General features: G+C 31.5%; 2 protein-coding genes across 3 annotated transcripts; both read right to left on the bottom strand.

Annotated features, from left to right (window-relative positions):
* Positions 1-70: 70 nt before the first annotated feature.
* LOC116774970 (odorant receptor 4-like) lies at positions 71-18,888 on the bottom strand. Of its 2 annotated transcripts, XM_061524162.1 has the most exons (11): positions 5,551-5,733; positions 5,171-5,319; positions 4,567-4,719; positions 3,787-3,966; positions 2,996-3,148; positions 1,956-2,073; positions 1,301-1,397; positions 840-941; positions 619-707; positions 476-542; positions 71-349 (listed from the first exon to the last, which is right to left on the bottom strand). In XM_061524162.1, exons 2-11 carry the CDS (start codon positions 5,286-5,288, stop codon positions 293-295), a joined length of 1,134 nt encoding a protein of 377 aa, XP_061380146.1. In that variant the 5' UTR covers positions 5,289-5,319; positions 5,551-5,733; the 3' UTR covers positions 71-292. The 2 variants fall into 2 exon arrangements, with proteins under 2 accessions (XP_061380146.1, XP_061380147.1); XM_061524163.1 differs by lacking the exons at positions 4,567-4,719; positions 5,171-5,319; positions 5,551-5,733 and adding exons at positions 18,168-18,320; positions 18,779-18,888.
* Positions 14,508-15,618, bottom strand: LOC116774969 (odorant receptor 4-like). Its single transcript, XM_061524164.1, has 4 exons — positions 15,384-15,618; positions 15,203-15,291; positions 15,060-15,126; positions 14,508-14,561 (listed from the first exon to the last, which is right to left on the bottom strand). Exons 1-4 carry the CDS (start codon positions 15,531-15,533, stop codon positions 14,508-14,510), a joined length of 360 nt encoding a protein of 119 aa, XP_061380148.1. The 5' UTR covers positions 15,534-15,618.
* Positions 18,889-19,828: the final 940 nt, after the last annotated feature.

The raw sequence follows: 19,828 nt of genomic DNA, 5'->3' as shown, positions 1-19,828 counted from the left end.
CCTCTTTTGAAACAGTATTTTTCTCTTTACAGTAAAGTACAATTAGTAACATCTTTTGTAATTATATTTTTGTTCTGTTTAAATTGTAAGTCAGAGCTAGATGGTGCTTAAATATCACAAGCCGGTTTAAAAATTATGAAGCAATCTTATTAAGCTAAAGTAATATTTTTTTTGTAAAGAATATAATATTAATTTTATTTTGTTACTTATTAAATATTGTAGCTTATTTTCTGACTTTCTAAGATAGTTATAATTAAGATAATGAATTAGATTAAAAGAAATTTATGATTGATTATGTGTTATACAAATTAATTAGGAGAGTAAAGTAAGACCAAGATGTTTTGAGAATCTGAAAATAATACAAAAATATATAATTGCGTCATGCGTTGAAAAAAAATTTATGAAAATGAAAATTCGTTCTATGACCTCGGGGATGGACTCAATGAAGCGCTACCCGTGTGATATTGAAACTTACCGTTGCATAACATTCCATTGACACTGTTGAAAAGCCAAAAGTCGTTATGTGCACTCGCCTCTGGGATCTAAAATATTTTCCAAAGTTCATTACAGTAAAATATTCAGAATAATAATTTAGACGTCACAATAATGTTATATTACCTGTGGATCATAATAAGTATAGATTTCTTTATGCTGTTCGATGATACATACCAAGCGCTGTTATATAGAGCCTCCCCGACACCAGCGCTCTGGAAATGGTCAATGAGAATTAAAACTCTGTTTCAGTATAATTGAATATAATTTATTAATAGTAATACTATATTAATATATTAATATATTTATTTTTAAATTTAACCAAGTGAAATATAAAATAAACTAACAGTATCAACCAAATGCTGTCCGTACCAACAGAGAATCCATATCTGAGAAATGGCGGTTATGAAAAATATTTTGTAATTAAACTCGTTCCATTTTTCAACGAACTGGAAAATAATAATTATAATGAAACAGTAGGTTAGGTAATGGAATTAAATAACAATTGATATTCAGCTGATAGCAAAAGTGTGCTGAAATGTTTTAAAATAACAAGGAGATGCATCTTTGCAGTTTATTTTCTCGGTGTTTTTGGACTTGGGTTCCGTTTTTCCCCAAAACATGCCCAGCCCCAAAACCACCCGAAATAATTGGGCTATAAAGAAAAGAATCTCGACTAGACATTCGGTTGCCGAGATCATGTCCACGGATGAATGACCTGAGTCGTCAGTATAGCGTCCCGCTCGCTTCTCTCGCTTCTCTCAATAAACGCACATAATTAATAATTTTTCACGGTCTTTGTACTCACCGCGCAGCAAAATAAACAGAAGCATATAATTATGGAGCTGTTCAGGAAATTCACGAGAAGTGAAAACGAATACATGTTCTCAACGTCATTTGACAATCTGCAAAGAAGTAGGCAAGTTACAACATTAAATGAAATTGACAAAAATTGTTAAGTTTCTTTGGAAGCATTACTCAGGATTACATTCTTACTCCGGTCCACTAAAGTTTGGAATTCTCATTAAAATGTTTGCTTTTACTTGACTTCCAAGAATTGTAATTTCAAAAGAGCTTAAAAGTCTCGCTTTTGAGGTAATAAAGACAAACTCAAAGAAAAGACCACCGCCCTTTTATTAAACGTCAAATATAAAATAGTGTAGGTTGTAGGTAGGAGAGAAGTATACATTTGTTTTAAATGTGTCATATTTTGACTAGCTTAAATATAAAATGGCATAAAGATTTGAAAATGGATTTATAATCTGATATGGATTTTTTTTAAATTAAAGATATGTCGATATTGTATGTACAAATGGGTTTTAATTTTTAATTCTGCTGAGACGATATTAATAGTCTTTGGTAATATTTCCTAATATTAAATTCATGGCCTTCACTTGTACTGAACTCATAGCATATCCAACCGACGTCTCGTAACACGAAACGTCTATTTCCAAATACTCTACCGAATTAAAGCTTTATGTCGTATAACAATATTTTTGAGCTCCTCCTCTTCCACCTTGCATCTGTTGTTTGCTGTGTCCTGATTTGGATTATTTAATGAATTTTCTTTGTTATAATATCCTGTAACAATTATAAGAAATTAATATTAATACTAATAATTGTAGTGAAGAATTAAGATAATATAAAAGTTGTATATTTCATAATAATTTTAAGTTTTAATATCAGTGTAGGAAGTTAATTTGGTTTTGTTAACTCTCATAGAAATTTAGAATATCAGGTACTAAGTTATTTTTAAAGACCAAACACTCTCCCTTAGTAGAGTATACACACTTTTTTTGTTATATAGGAGTATATTTGAGAGATTTCCACCGATATATTAACTCATCGCGATATCTCTGGAACCATAAGGCGTAGAGAGTAGAAATTTGCCGGGAAAATTCCTGTCATCGAGTAGAGGTTAGCTAAGAACGGTTTTCATGAAATTACACTCACGACGAGAGTTGCGGAGGAAAACAATAAAAAAAATCAGTGTTTAAATATCTCTTGTATGCGCTAAATTTAGTAGGAATCTTCTATGATTGATGCTGAAATTATCTATAAGTGAATTTTAGAATAACTCATCCCCAATAATAGTTGCGGGGGTGGATGTTAATTTTTTTTTTATTAACAAGCTATAGCGTCTGTAGATTCCAAATAATGTAGGAATTTTGGAAGTGAACTAACAACAATTTAAAAGGATTTTTACGAAATCCCACTTCCCAGGTGGTTGTGAGGGTAGGTGCTAATAATGAAAATTTTAAATTTCCGTATTAACTGAAACAAAGAGGGCGGGTAAAGGCTCGTATATGTGTATATAATAACAAATAAATAGGTTTCATTCTCATGTAACACATTTTTATAGAACTATGTACCGTCGAGTTTAAATAAGGAATTAATCTAAACACATGCACAAATTAAAAATCAAGAATATTCTTATTGCACTCAAAGGATTTGAATGCTATATTCAATGTTTCTAATAAAACGTAAACTTGCTAAAAATCACCGAGTGGATACGACTCCGGTAGCTGTCCATCAATTGGAACGTAGAACATCTTTTGAATCCTGACAGCAAGTAAGGAAAATTGTGTAGTGATGTGACTGAGGAATACGAAGAACAAGAGATCTCCTGCTAACATGTAGGCTGCAGAGAGGAAACCTGGAAGAGACGAAACTTCTTAGCATTACATGGATTCACCGTGCGGGTGCAGGTCCATCGCGTTGCAGGGAGTCGAGCTTTAACAGCCCCGGGACTTGCGACCCAGGTGTAAGTAAGGGGCTCCTATCTAACGCGCGTTAAACTCTCCCCTACACCGTTCAAGCTCCAGTCTCTACCTAACCAAATTTGAAAGAACCTACTAGGGCTAATGTTAGTTCTGGATAGGCCCAAGTATTTTAGTAGGTTGTAGAGAGATTTAGTTGTTATTTATCTAGCTCCATCTTCTACCACGTACAAATCTACGAGCAACTTATTCCTAGTGAGTTCGCTAGTGAAGCTCGTAATACTTATTGATCTTGATGGCATGGTCTTTGGGGATGTTGACTTCCAAAGGAACCGTAAGCTCTATTTACACAACGCGCTTTAAAAATCGCGAATACATAAATATGTCTGGTCTGGAGGCTGACGCACAAATATCCTTAAGGAATTTCTGTCAAAAATATACAGTAATAGTGAATAGAAAATAATATATCAAATAAAAATTAAAAGTCCTTACGTAAATATTTATTTATAATGTTATCTTGGGATGTTGATTACAGAATTTAATTGTAGAATTATGGAAAATGTCAACAACTTACAATGTATGTTTTGCACAATGAGAACTACTTCAAAGACAACCTTCTTAGACGGATCGAATGGCATCCAGTAGACGAAAGGCAAAATACGCGGCACTTCGATACCAAACAGAGACTTTACAAGGTTAATGTTGGCCGGCAGGGTGAAGATGAAAGCCAATATTAAATTACAGTAGAAGTAAGCTGCGGGGAAATATTTTATTTATTAGAGTCGATATAAATAGTTATTATCAAATAATATAACATATTTTACTTTCATTCTATTCAGTAGGAACTTATTAAGAAACAAGATTTGGGGAGTGGAATCATCTTCCAAGACTAATAAGTAACACCTATAATTTTCTTACTTAATGACATGTTGATTTTCATAATATGTATAATATATTTTTAGGAACACACATTTAATTCGAATCGAACCTAAAAAAAAAAAACTCCGGAACGCACCCGAAGTGACATTTGGTTTGTTCACTTTTGCGCGGGAAAATAATTGCCGAAAGTGACTTGCGACTGTCTTTGTAAATTTAAGTTATTTAAGGTGTTTTGGTTTTAGATAATAATAAGGATAAACTGTTTAAGACAAGTTTGTTCCATTTAATGTTTGACTTGTTTTTTAAAAGTTGCAGGTTTTTAAGACTAAACTATATTTTTAATGATTTTCTCCCAATCCTAAATATATATAAAATTAATGTGTTTAAGTTTAATGAGATCAAAGATTTTCGCGAGTTTTATTCATTTAAGTGTTTAAGTTTGTGGTTAGATTATCAAAATATAAATTTCTCTTACTTTTAGTAACCAGTCGGAGTCGATTTAAGGCGCTGTTGATAATAACTTGTTCTTCATCAGTGACGTTGTTTTCCGGCCACATTTCTCTCAATTCACTTATCAGATTAATGAACACCGGTTTGTAGCGTTCTATTTTGTAGAATTTGGCTATTGCTAAATTTTATAGTAGAAAAATCATAGAATAATTTAAACAAACAATATTCTGTCAGTATCGTAATTCGAGTCTTGCAGGATGTTTATAGTCTAACATGAAAATATCTACAGTCTTATTAGAGCCAACTTTATATCGCAAAATTTAGATAATCCTTTCATTGGTAAATAAACTCTGAATAACCACTCACAAGAGAAGTCAAAAACAGAAAATTCTAGAAATCGCTAATAATATGATAGCATGAAAATAAAATTAATCAATAATTAATATAGTACAAAAGTAAAATAAATCTGTCGCCTGTTAAAAAAAAAATCCCTTAAAAGTTAAAGACTACATACTATTCTCAATATTTATATCTTTTATAACTTTGTATGATAATCAAATAATATGGACATTCGTTTGTTCTTATCTAGAGTCCCTTACTGGGACTTTTTAATTTAAATTTATACCTACCCACAAAAAGATACCCTACACATGGCATCATAGTAAACAAGTCTATTATGGTTCCGCTTGACGCAGTCGTTATTACACCGAGTGTTTCCAGCACTGTAGATAAGTATATATTCAGCATCAAGAACCAGAATGCCAGGTAACGTATTTTACTATAAGAAAATATTAGGTGTACATTATATACGTTATAAGTATACTATAAAAATGTACATAATTTGTTACGGAACCGTTAAATTGATTTTGTTTTGTTGTCATTATAATTGTAATTAACATGAAATAATAATGTTTTTTAGTAAAAATAATCCAAAGTAATTATGTTATTTATCTTTTAAATTAAACTCTTTGTGGTTAAAAACTTTTTGTTTTTATATTATGAATATTACCTAGTTGTATTTGATTCTTTTTCGTCTGTTAATTTAAGACAGAGTCCTCTTAATACTTGTATCGCCAGTTTGTAAGTTGCATCGTAGTCGTCCAAAACGAACTTGTGAACCTGTTGCAGTTAATTTATATATATTTATATATAGATGGAAATGACGTCGTAGGTGGCGGATGCACAATCACAGTATCACTATTCATCACAGTATCACCATTTTGAAGACAACCAAACTATAATTTTATAGGACGCAGGCAAATTGTTCCAATCCCTTGCTGTGCGCGTGAGAAAGGTGGAAGCGTATCGCTTCGTCCGGATGGCGAGGACAGTCTACAACGAAGTGATGGAGTCCCACCGTGCGTCTGGTTGTGTGGTATAATTCCCGTTCACACTCTTCAGAGCGGATCCTGTAGAAAACCGAAAGGCTGGCTACTTTTCGCCTGTGCTCTAGGCTGATTGGATTGGATTTAACCAAGTTGTGGTCACCAATAAGCCTTTTTGCACGTCTCTTCATTGAGTCCAATGAAGTCATGTAGCATTTGGCAGCGCCTGTCCAGATGTGACAGCAGTATTCCAAGCACGATCGGAACTGTGCTTTGTATAAACAAAAAAGCTATCCCTGCGTGAAGTGCTGCCGCACTTTTGCAAGGAACCCGATTTTCCTTGCATCTGCCCTAGCTTTGGACTCAGTAAATCGCCCACAGTTAAAGTTTGAGTATACCTCAATACCTCATATCTGAAGACGTTCAGAGTATTCCAAGGATACTTTCCTAAAAGTTGAAGTCAAGGTGAACGGACTCCTCTTGGCCGTTAAAAGACATTTTGGTGGCGTTAAATTTCACAATACTGGCATCGCCCCATTCGGAGATTGCCTGAAGTGTGAAATTAGTACGCCCCACTATGGCCTCTCTTTCTAACTCTAATTAATCCTGACTGGCCTTATTCCACTCTACAACTGTGCTGTCATCTGTCGAACCAAAAACATCCGGTAAAAGCCCTGTAAGACCCCCGAGGAACCCCAGCGTTGACCGCCATTGAGTCAGACAAGCAGGCATAAAAAATAAATGGAAGTTCACAGTCTCTCAGAAAGTCCGAAATCCAGGTAACTTGACCAGGGAATATGCCATACCCGTAAGACTATCATGCCAGACCCTGTCGAATGCTTTCTACATGTCTTGTGAAACTGTGAGAGCTTCACGATTATTCTCTAGAGCTCTCCCCGATAAATATGTGGCGTGTACCAGAAGATGCCCAGTAAATCAATTTCGGCGACACCCACATTGTCTGTCACTGAGGAGATCATTGTCTTCTGGGTATGCCATGAGGCGTCCGTTCAATATACGTTCCATAATGACTAATGAAATAATTTTACACTGTATCGTAGAGAGAAAAACATTTGATCTGAAAGAAAGACTTTCATCTTGTCTATTATTAATTTAACTAAAAACAAACAAACCCAAATAATATGGAATAAATGTGATGATGTGATTTTTATAAAATTTACCTGCTTTTAAATGTAACTAGTATTATTCGGATATACTACGCGGATTTTATTATTTAAAAAACTACACAATCCCGACGTTTCGGTTACTTTGCAGCAAACGTGATCATCTCGTTTGTCCGTGATTAACGTCGGGATTATGTAGTTTTTAAATAATAAAATCCCCGTAGTAAATCTGAATAATACTAGTTTCATTTATTATGTAGTTTTTTAAATAATAAAATCCGCGTAGTATATCCGAATAATACTAGTTTCATTTCAGTGAATAAAACTCGCGAAAATCTTAGATCTCATTAATTTACCTGCTTTTTTGGTGACGATGGTTTTGTTTCATTCAGCCGACTCTTATGTGAGGCAGACGCCATTTTGTATGATACAAATGCGGGAAAAACTTTTCAGAAATGATGTTTTATACGAGCGGCGTGAGAAAAGATGTAAAATTCATACGCAACCTAACCGACAATTACAGTTTTTTATTCTGTTTGTAAATATAAATTGTGTAGGATTTTAATTATGTTTATGCACCAGCCTTAATATCGTATATTTTCATTTTAAATATATGATTAAACTTATCTTTTTTTCATATTTCATGATGCTAATATTTTTAATACATAGAATAGGAAATCAATTATTGATTTTATAAAAAAATTATGACGGTTCCGTAAAGAAATAATGGTAATAAATAATAATATATAAACCAGAAATACAAATACGAAAAAAATTCTATTTAATTTAAAAGTTACATCAAAAGAAAATGTCTAAATTTTAGATTACAAATGAATTTTGAGTTGTCAGTGAAATATAAGACTATTAAAACATAAAGTTAGCAATTGTATAACTTTCTTTGGTCTTAAGCCTACATCTTAAAACTGAAAAGGTTCTCATTCAAGATTTCATGTACATATCTTTATAATTATTTAAGATTTAAGGTCTCAATTTTTATAAAGAATCTACTGCTAAACAGAATATGTGTGTATCATAGAATCAAGGACCGGTCACTTAGAGATAAATAACATATACCGCTGTCTCAGACGTCGGTTAAAGGCTGTTAAGTTGAAAGTTTTTTGTTTTTTTTTCCGTCCTTATCTCATTCATTATTCACATTGTTTGACCGTCACTGTTTATGCAACTGTGTTATTAAATTTCCGCAATAATTATATGAATGCCAATCAACTGAACATCAATTTGATTCGTAGGTCATTACATTGGAGTGTGAAAAATGTTTTTTTTTATAGCGTAATTACTACAATGCTTCTTCATAATTTTATTGTTTTTGTCAATGTTATAAAACCTCGATAGTTTATATATATAATAGTCCACATCGACATCGGAGTTGTGCTCTGGGAGCGATGTGTTGAGTGCATTGAAACTACATAGTAACGTTGCAGCCTCTTCATTTTTCAATAACCTAGTCACTGACTGCAAGCCATCTGCCGCGTTAGTGAATCTAAATCATTTGGGGCGAAACCCAAATGCGTACAAAAAAATTACAAATCGGTCCGTTAAGAAGGAATTCAGTTACATACACACGCACAGTAGAATTATATATGTATACACATATATATGTATACACATATATATGTGTTTAAGTATTTTATTTGTATAGGAAGCTAATTGTAACTGTTATAAGGGTTATGGATAAAGTTCTAGATAAAAACAGATCGTTTTGTTATGAACTAAACTGAGTGGATTTTAAAGTTTAATCACAAAACTCTTCACCATGATTGATGTTTTAGTTAAATTAACTTTTCCTTATAAATTTTAACTTCAATTAAATGTGACTAATTTTAAAGGGCGATTTTGAGGCATTCTAAGTTTATATATTCACTAGATACAAGCCCCCGCTTCGCACTTCTTTACAAAAAATATAAAATAACCTTTTTAATTTTGAGAAATATTAAACTTATATTATAATAACTTTCAAATGGGACGCCCGATTTAAATGATTTAAAAAGTAAATTACAGATACTGATGTAGGCTTGAAAACGAAGTAATTTATTTTGATATGACTTAGTACCGTATTTATGTAAATAGCTTTCCAATAAACGCTTTAGGAATGCCAATTTTTAAAAGTTGTAAAATGGATATAGTATGTTATCCTTAAGAGATAGACATATTCCATTGCAGACTTTTCTGTAGACCTATATAAAATACATAATTCCACGATACATTGTTTTGTTATATCTTAAAGGGTTTTGGCAGAATTTCCTTAAAAGCTGACAGACGGCTCATTTTTTCCCCACATCTTCAACAAATTTCGTTAATGTACACTCAAATCAATACAAAACCTTAACAAATTATATATACGCTATCGAGTGGAGAAAACCGCTTGACAATTGGTGCAGTAGTTTTTCTGTTTATTGCAAACAGACCGACAGACAGACGCGGCGAGGTACTTTATTTTATAATATGTATATGTATAGATTATAGCATGTTATTTTTTTAATAATTTCAAATCTTTTATTTATGTAAATAAAGAAGTGACGAAATTTTTTAAAACTATCCACTATAACGTGAAAGCAAATATCTGGTTTTTATTATTATTAAATAATTCGTATTTTTTTTTTAGCCAGTGACGAGATAGTTCGATGTTGCCTATCTAATAGGAAATAAGAGATGTATTGTTTGCCTTCACATAAATTTTAATAAAAAAGATACGATTTAAAGAAAATAGCGAATGTTCATAAATACCATTACGCAAAATGATTTACATCCAGAATGTGGTGATGGAAAATCGTTTCGTATGTTTTATAATCTGTGTAAAATAAGCTGCGGCCTAATTCGTTGTGAAAAGTTTAAAAACTAAGGACGTCAGGTGTTGTGTGTGAAGTTGGGCGCAGAAAATGTGATTGGGTTTGTTATGTCATCTCGGAGAAAAAACCTTTTTGTGTTGATAACTTTATCTTTTCCGTCGCGTGACATTTAATGATGAGAGAGTGTAATAATATAACATCTGGAACAAAATAAGAAAGCAAATAAAATCTCTGGAACAGAGTTTTAAATGATTAAATTTTACGATCGACGATATCCGACGTCAAAAGTTTTTTAAAGCTTACAGTTAAAGAGATGTTTTACGGCGTAACGAGAGTTCTGAAACTTGCTTGACTTAAGGGTTTTGCTAAATGTCACCGTAGTCCATGTGGAGTGGTACATGAACTACCTTGGCTTCATCTAAACCTGCAGATGGTACTTACAACATTTCACACTTCTTATGCTCCAAATTACCCAATCTTGTTAACATTAGAACAAGTTTGGAGCGTGGGCACGAGACCTGGCTTGCATTTATCCACTCGGTATTCTGCAAGGCTTGCCTTAGGGATTGTGACGGGGTACTGAATGGTTTTGATCCGAACCTTGATTTTCTTGAAACGAATTCTTACATCAGCCACAGTTTGACCCTGGTACTGACCGGACATGGAAATTTGTGTGAGCCGCTGAGTGAAACAGGAGGATCCTTTAGGGAGGTATAAGACAAGCTAAAGGGAGTAAATATTAATTTTAGTTTCCGGGTCTAAATAAAAAATTTAATGGTATGACAACCTACTATCTCATACAAACTACAACTGTTAGACCAAGCCAGCCCACTTGCTAACTCTTATTGCCTTATAATAATATCTAGGCTACAAAATAAGAGAATGGTAACAGTGTGTTTAAAGTAATCTGAGATATGATATGTAAAGCGGAAAGTGTAGTGCATTTAAAGTTAGCTGAGATACATATGAAAAATGTCCGTAAAAAAATAAGTCCGTTAGTCGAACTAGTAAATCTTAAAAGCCTGATTGCCTAAAAAATAAAAAACAATTTATTTACAACGATCATGGATGATATATATATCAACCATGATCAATAATTATATATATATAATTATTTAACCATTTTTCATTTTAAATAATTTATCGATTCCTACTATAAACACGACATGGTATCTTGTTGCACGAAAAAAATTTAGAAATAAAAGGCAACAATATCAGTTCCGCGAGGGTCGACGACTGTTCGAATCCCTCTTTTCCTATTTTAATGTCTACAATATCAATCCTTTTTTGATGCACCATATAAAGTATTTCCGTATTGGATATTAAATAATGTAAAATAAAAGTATGTTTAAATGATTATATTCACTTATTTCTTAACAGTATCCAAATTTATCATTCCATTTCTCTGCTCACAGCCGATCACTTAGTTGTTTTCTTATAGAATAAAATAGCAGAGTTAAAAATATAATGTTGTTTTGAAGGCAGCGGTTCATTAAAACGATGGTCACGTGGAAGTTCACTCCAGCCGTGATGGCGTTCCCTTGTTGCTCTTAATTTGCGTTAATGTTTTTAAAGTAACAACTTTTACACTTATATCTTGTGCGAGGGTTCCTATAGCGAATATTAAATGTGATCCATGTTCTGTCTTTTTATTAATAGAGTTATGGAAGAGAAAAAAACGGAACTGTCACGCTCGAAACGTCTAGAAGTGCCTAGTATTTAAAGTTACTAGATCTGTAAAAACTCGTAGATAATTAAAAGATTATATATATAATATTATTAGTTTTTAAGCGATATTCTTATTATTTTGTTTAGATCTTTAATCAGATCGTAACAAAATGTATGGATCTTACATATTTTTAGTATAAAGCAACAAGATTTATCAGTTTGGGTTTCCTTCGCGCAGTGTTCACAATTATATTATAATTCGTTCGATAAATAAACATGATATTGCACTAATAATCCACAATTTCAGTGTGAATCAAGCCATGGAATATAAAAATAATTGACCAAATCATTTCATGTACGTCCGGACACGCAAATATATATATACATCAACAATATCTAGGGATATTAAATTAAAGACTTCTTAACTTAAAAACTATTTAATATATAAAAAAAGTTTGTACATAAAATATTTTCTTTTTTACCACTTCTTTCCAAATTCAAAAAAAAAACATTTTGAAAAAAAAATAATATATATTATATTATGTATGTACACATAGCGTTACTATTATTTTTAACAACGATAACATTGTAAGATTGACTTAGGAATTTATTTATTCATATTATATTATAACATTCTAAAGGTAATTAAAAAAAAAAGTTGACAGTATCTTTACTACAGTTTACAGTTTGCATGTTTCTACATACGAATTTCAAATTTTAAACTCGTAATGAAAATACAGATACTTATTGTTAAAAACACAATTCGGTTTGAATAATATTGCAATAACATCTTCATTTAAGATTCTTGTAATGCTTAATTTGCGCACAAAAACCGCATTCAGCTTGTATTTTTAACAAACGATATTTATTTCATATTTAGTAATATGAACTTTATTTAGTATAAGTAATATATATGAACTTAAGGGGTATATGAATGTAATAAACACCGCTGTTAATTTTGTCAGAGTTTATTCATATAAACTATTTGTTGTAACACACTGAAACTAGCTTTTTTATTAGCTTTTTATTAGCTTCACATGTATGTTTGTTTGTTTGTTTGTAACCGACTTCTTTGGGTGCGATTTTGACCCACTTTATACGGCCAGATTTCGTTGAAACTTTGTAGATTTATCGAGGACCGATGACAATACACTAATTTGATAAAATTATTCCATTTTTCAATTTGCAAAATATGATTTTTGTTAATTTATATAATTTTCATCTATAGTCAATAAGGTAAGAAATTTAATTAAAATTAAAAAAAACAAACTATTATAAATAAACCAAACTAAAAAGTAGAAAATAAATAATAGTTAAAAAAAACAACTATTGTCAATAGTTATAAATATTTTATTGACAGATATGAGTAGAGTGATTATCATTTCGATAATATCTTAAAAAGCACCAAACGCTTTTTTTTAAATAAAATACATTTTTTTTTATTCACACTATTATTAATTTATATTTATTGAAATTTTTAACACTATTTTCTTAATTTTAATTTATTAAAATTTATTTTCTATTTTTTAGTTCGGTTTTCTATAAAAAGCGTGTTTTTTAGTTTTTTTAAACTATTATTTTTCTAGAAGTAACGATTTCAAGTTGCCCGAAGGATAAATTCGATAAATATGTTAGTCGAACTATGATGTATATAAAGGTAAGTAAATAGAATTTATATATATAAAATGTTCACTTAAAAGTATTGATTTTCTAATCTCAGTTAAGACCTTCACTTAGTTTGTGTTCAATTTAAGTAGACATTTCGACAAACTTCGTTCAAGTCAAGTAGCAGTCTGGTTCAGAGAACAATCACTAAGTTTCTCAATATGGCATCAAAGACTTTAAATTTATGAACACTTTTGTAATTATTCTGTAACTAATCGAGTAATCGATTCAACTATCGATTAAATTCAGATTGTATTGGCGTATTTCGACTATGATACGAGTACTGTATGCATACTAATGAGGACTAACTTCATATATATTAATGTTAGTGTATAAGTGATCAGCTTATATCGCATATCCATATATTATAATGTCACACGTTGAGGATTCCAATGAAAGCTACGACCTTACTATCAGCTGACCAGCTGTAACAGTTAGATGGAAACCAACATAGCTTTGGTTTCTTCATTATTAGTTTAGGCCTAGTGTTGTCAAAGTAAATTACTTTTAAACGTCCCTGGTAAAAGTGTGAAGGTTTCCGAATGAAAGTCTTAACAAATGTATTAAATATATATACCGCCTGTCAAACTTACCATTCCAGCTTGTACGAGAACACAATAGTTTCAGAAACATATTTACGAGTAGTGTGATAGTTTTCATTTATCACTCATAATAATATGTGTAAGATATGCATATTTAATATAAAATCAAAAGCGAGTGAAGTCAATTAACTAGGAACATATTTTGATATTATTATGACAGTCTAAATAATTCAACAGTATGCTTAGTACGAGTTTTCATGGTGAAACTACATACGAAGCGTTCAACGTTTCTTGTTCTATCAATTACATTAACTCTAGAGCATGTTAGGAATCATGAATGAAATTGGGAATACTTCGTATATAGCGTCACGTTGGAGACTCGTGGTAAACATCTAGATAACAAATTCCCGTTGTATTTCATTATTTTGTCATCTGTTCTACATTCACAACTCTTTGTTAGTGTTAATAATAGTCAATACATATTTTAATATAAACAGTACCCTAAATTCAAGTTGTTATAACCTCAATATAGTTTCGATAATGGTTTTTTAAACTTCCTTAACATGTGTTTTAACGTATTAAGTAATTAAGCTGAACTGTCTGACTTTTTCACAGATATATCCGTATGTGAATGTTTTAACATAGTAGTAAGTGGTTGCAGATTCAGTTCCTGCTCGTGTTGAGGAATATATCATTCTGTATTTTTCATAACAATTTTATTTTTAATGGTTCAGTGTTGCTTAATGCTGACAACATGTTGATATTAAAAGAAACTATAAACATGATTAAAATTATAAATTAAATTGTGAGAAATTTTTGTTATGCCGTGTGATTATCACTTATACAAATTAATTAGAAGTGTGAAGTAGGACCAAGATGTTTTGAGGATCTGAAAATAATGAAGAATGTGATATAATTCAAATAATAACAATAATTTCGAAAATAAAATGCAGATTATATTCCTTTATAATATTTTAAGTAAAATTGTTAAAGTGAAGCTTATAATATCGTGAAATAAATTTTCATCTTTCTATTGCATGTCGCTTCATACATGGCATCGTGGTGGGGGTAAAATGAAAGGCGCTCGGCTCGAATTACCTCAAGTCGCGTGAGCTGACAATATAGGTTGAGTATTTTTACTTACTAATGCAAGTACTAGTGCTTAAAATAAATGTTGGGCTAATATATTCAACATACGTTAGTATGTTCCAATTATGAAGTTTAAATTAGGGATTTAAAAGTATACACTTGCGTCATGCCTTGAAAAAAATTTACGTAAATGAAAATTCGTTCTAGGGGTATTTACATATACCTCAATGTATTCAAGCGCTCTATGACCTCGGGGATGGACTCAGTGAAGCGTTACCCGTGTGATATTGAAACTTACCGTTGCATAACATTCCATTGACACTGTTGAAAAGCCAAAAGTCGTTATGTGCACTCGCCTCTGGGATCTAAAATATTATCCAAAGTTCATTACAGTGAAATATTCAGAATAATAATTTAGACATCACAACAATGTTATATTACCTGTGGATCATAATAAGTATAGATTTCTTTATGCTGTTCGATGATACATACCAAGCGCTGTTATATAGAGCTTCCCCGACACCAGCGCTCTGGAAATGGTCAATGAGAATTGTTACCTTTCTCCACATAATTTACTTAATGTGTTTTTAATATAAAGAAACTAATAACAAAACTAACAAACCGTATCGACTAAATGCTGTCCGTACCAACAGAGTATCCATATCTGAGAAATGGCGGTTATGAAAAATAATTTGTAGATAAAGTCATTCCACTTTTCAACGAACTGGAAAACAATAGTTAATAATGAACCGATAGAAGAATTAAAGACCATGTTAAGTTAAAAATATAAAAAGTTCAATAAAATGGCAAAAGAGTGTTAAATCGTTTCAAATAGCTAGGAGATGCATCTCCGCAGGTTTTACTCCCTTCAGTCAAAAAAGTTTTCGTTTCAGGTTTAGTGAAGCGACCTCAGCGTTGCGGGACCGATTAGACATTCGGTTGCCGAGATCATGTCCACGGATGAATGACCTGAGTCGTCAGTATAGCGTCCCGCTCGCTTCTCTCGCTTCTCTCAATAAACGAACATAATTAATAATTTTTCACGGTCTTCGTACTCACCGCGCAGCAAAATAAACAGAAGCATATAATTATGGAGCTGTTCAGGAAATTCACAAGAAGTGAAAACGAATACATGCTCTCAACGTCATTTGACAATCTGCAAAGAAGTAGGCAAGTTACAACATTAAATGAAATTGACAAAAATTGTTAAGTTTCTTTGGAAGCATTACTCAGGATTACATTCTTACTCCGGTCCACCAAAGTTTGGAATTCTCATTAAAATGTTTGCTCTTACTTGACTTCCAACAATTGTAATTTCAAAAGAGCTTAAAAGCCTGTCGCTTTTGAGGTAATAAAGACAAACTCAAAGAAAAGACCCTTTTATTAAACGTCAAATAGTATAGCTTGAAGGCATGTATATATACAATGGATATAATTGATTTATATCTATGATAGTTTGACGGATTTAAAAATAAAATGCTGTAAAGATTTGATAATGGATACGTAATTTATTTTTGTTTTATTTTGATAAAAAGGTATGTACGAGATTGTTAGTTGTAGGTAATATTTCCTAATATTAAATTCATGGCCTTCACTTGTGCGTGATTCATAGCATATCCAACCAACGTCTCGCAGAACGAGGATGTCTACTTTCAAATACTCAACCGAATTAAAGATCTGTGTCTTTTAATGATTTCTTTAAGTTCTTCCTCTTTCACTTTGCTTCTGTTGGTTGATGTGTCCTGACTTAGATTATTTAGTAATATCCCTTCATTACACCCTGAAATAAATGTAACGAATTTAATAATTACGATCGATTATATAATTTACATATTTGTATTCAATTTGCGGCCATTATTGACTTCTAATTCTGATAATGGCCGCAAGCTTGCCTCACATACAAATCGTCAGATTATTGTAGGAGGGTTTTTTAGGTACACTTAATATCCCCTTGAAAACCTGAGGCGCTCGATTAATTATTTGCCACTCTCATACCTTACGTACGACTGCCCTCACCATGCAAACGAACAGTTTAATATACATACGTACATTACTTATAATAAGTAGGGCATGGATGTTTTCAATATCAGACGAGCTGGAGTATGTCCATGCAAAAGTTATTTTTACGTTTTTAAATTCTATAGCCAATCCCCACAACGACGAAAGGTAAGCGTAATATATTTTTATTTCTTGTCATAATTTAAGTTGTCAAACCAAAAGGTCTTCATGACGCTCGAGAAAATCTCCATTTAGCATCGTGGGCTCTCCTACTATAATTTTGTGGGCACGAAAAAGTTATGAATCGTGTAAGAACGTGTTTCACGTGCTGTATTTACTGTTACTAATAAAATATAAATTTGCTAAAAATCACCAAGTGGATATGACTCCGGAAGTTGTCCATCGATTGGAGCGTAGAACATTTTTTTAATTCTGACAGCAAGTAAAGAAAATTGTGTAGTGATGTTACTGAGGAATGAAAAGAACAAGAGGTCTCCTGCTAACATGAAGGCTGCAGAGAGGAAACCTGTAATAATAATTGAGAATATTCAATAATAGTTAATAAAAAATATACCTGTTATAAAAAAAAATATATATGAAAAGTCTATACAATATCCGTAAATATATATTTATTTATAACGTAATCTTTTGAAGGTATTTGACAGAATATATTTCGTTGTTGACTACATAGTAATTCTTGTGTTAAATAATATTTTTTACAAATAGTTGTCACTCAAGTATGAAGTTTAAGATGAAATGTCGTGTCAATAGATTTTTCCTAAATCTATAAATTGTAATTCAATAAGGTAAAAGATGATTAAAAATTCCGTCAAAAAAAACTAATAGATTTTTATGCTTACGGTGTTCCGGCACATCACTACTTACGATTAACAACTGAATTAGAACAAAGACTTAAGATGATTTATCACATGTAGGATGTTTTTAGGATTATGTTATACATGTAAAATACTTACAATGTGAGTTCTGAACAATCACTACGACTTCAAAGATGACTTCCTGGTAAGGATCGAATGGTAGCCAGTAGAAGAAAGGCAATATGCGCGGCGCCTCGATACCAAACAGAGGCTTTATAAGGTTGATGATAGACGGCAGGGTGAAGATTAGACCCAATATGGAATTACACGAGAAGTAGGCTGGGGGAGATGTTATATATGGAAATTTAATTTTAATATCAACTAAAATAACATATATTACTAACGTTATATTCAGTAGGAACTTTATAAATACAGGGCTTGGACAAAGGAAATATCTTTCAAGAGTAACAAGTGCTGCAACTATTAATTTCCTATTCTATGACATTGTTTTTTTTTTATATAATATTTAATCACAAAACGTATGTATGGTTTTTAAGTTGGTGTTTATCTTGCAAATTATATATTTCTCTTACTTTTGGTAACCAGTCGGAGTCGATTTAAGGCGCTGCTGATAATAGCTTGTTCTTCATCAGTGACGTTGTCTTCCGGCCACATCTCTCTCAATTCACTTATCAGATTTATGAACACCGGTTTGTAGCGCTTTATTTTGTAGATTTTCGCCATTGCTTAATTTGAAAGTAGAAAAAATATTGAATAATTTTTATAAAATTGATTTTGTCAGTATTGTAATTTTAGTGCTGCAAATAAGTTTGCGAAATATGCCTACCAATAAATAAAACAATTTTCCTAGTCTTAGACCTAATCTTAAGTACAAAATCTTCGAAAATTTCTATATTTTAAAGAAACTCTGAATAACTTATGAAGGAAGTCAATATAATATACTTTTATTCAAGAAACCGGTAACATTACTATAACTTAAAAATTACAAAAATTATCAATAATTAACATGGTACAAAATTATAATAAATCTATCGCCTGTTAAAAATATCATTTCCACGAAAAGATAAAGAGCATACTATTCTTTATATTTAACCAACATTTTGGGATATTTAAATGATATACATGGTGTGTTCCACGCGAGGGTCCGTCGTAATTGTTTTTATTTACAAGTATACCTACACACCAAAAGATACCCTACACATGGCATCATAGTAAACAGTTCTATGAGGGTTCCTCCTGACGCTGTCATGGTCATGCAGATGCTCTCAAGCACCGCGGCCGTGAACACGTTCACCATCATGAACCAGAATATCATGTTACGAATTGCACTACAATAAAATATTATATACACAATAAAACAACAGACGTATATTTTTAAAGAACACGTAAAATTTAATTTGTTTTGTTGCCATTCTAATTAACATAAAATAGTAATTTTTTTAAGTGATAATCATATAAAAGTAATTATATAATTTTAATACATTTACTTATTTGTGGTTAAAATTTCTTTTTGTATTTATAATATGAATGTTACCTAAATGCTCTAGACTCTTTTTCGTCTGTCAATTTGAGACAGAGTCCTCTTAATATTTGTATCGCCAACTTGTAGGTTGAATCATAGTCGTCTAAAAGAAACTTGTTAACCTGTGAGAATTAATATTCATAGTAATCAAATAACTTCATATATAATTAGTATATCATATTGTCAAATTAAAGTTTTTTTAAATAGCCACTGAAAAAACAATACCTTCGTCATGGTATGTTACTAATAAAATTACAAACGAAACTCATAAATATCACAGATTACAAATATATATTAAAAAAAAATTTTACTTTTATAATCTGTAATCTAATAATGACAACTAATAAACATGATTAATATAACATTCACCTGCTTCTTTGGTGACGAAGGTTTTGTTTCATTAAGCCGACTCTCATGTAAGGCAGACGCCATTTTGTATGATATAAATGCCGGAAAAATTGTTCAAAAATTTACTTTTATACAAGTAGCGCGGCGTGAGAAGAGATATAAAATTCATACGGAACCTAACCGACAATTACAGTTTTTTATTCTGTTTGTAAGCTCAAATTACATAGGATTTTAATTCATTACGATAAACTATTTACAACAGCACATTTTTTATATTTGACGTTTATATTTTTTATACTAAGAACAAAAAAATCAATGACATATTTTATTAACAGATGATTGCCATTCTGTATAGTAGATATA

This window comes from Danaus plexippus, chromosome 23, assembly GCF_018135715.1.
Source record: "Danaus plexippus chromosome 23, MEX_DaPlex, whole genome shotgun sequence".
In the NCBI taxonomy this organism is placed as follows: domain Eukaryota; kingdom Metazoa; phylum Arthropoda; class Insecta; order Lepidoptera; family Nymphalidae; genus Danaus; species Danaus plexippus.
Note: the sequence above shows the minus strand (reverse complement) of the source record. Positions and strands in the feature narration are given on the sequence as shown.

Excerpts from the sequence above, each read along its gene's own strand:
- LOC116774969 (XM_061524164.1), bottom strand. The coding sequence starts at position 15,533 with ATGGTCTTTAATTCTTCTATCGGTTCATTATTAACTATTGTTTTCCAG. Across the intron at positions 15,127-15,202 it reads ATACTTATTATGATCCACAG|ATCCCAGAGGCGAGTGCACA; the intron begins GTAATATAACAT and ends ATAATATTTTAG. Across the intron at positions 14,562-15,059 it reads CAATGGAATGTTATGCAACG|ATCCTCAAAACATCTTGGTC; the intron begins GTAAGTTTCAAT and ends CATTATTTTCAG.
- LOC116774970 (XM_061524162.1), bottom strand. The coding sequence starts at position 5,288 with ATGCTGAATATATACTTATCTACAGTGCTGGAAACACTCGGTGTAATA. Across the intron at positions 4,720-5,170 it reads TGTAGGGTATCTTTTTGTGG|CAATAGCCAAATTCTACAAA; the intron begins GTAGGTATAAAT and ends TATAAAATTTAG. Across the intron at positions 350-475 it reads CAATGGAATGTTATGCAACG|ATTCTCAAAACATCTTGGTC; the intron begins GTAAGTTTCAAT and ends TATTATTTTCAG.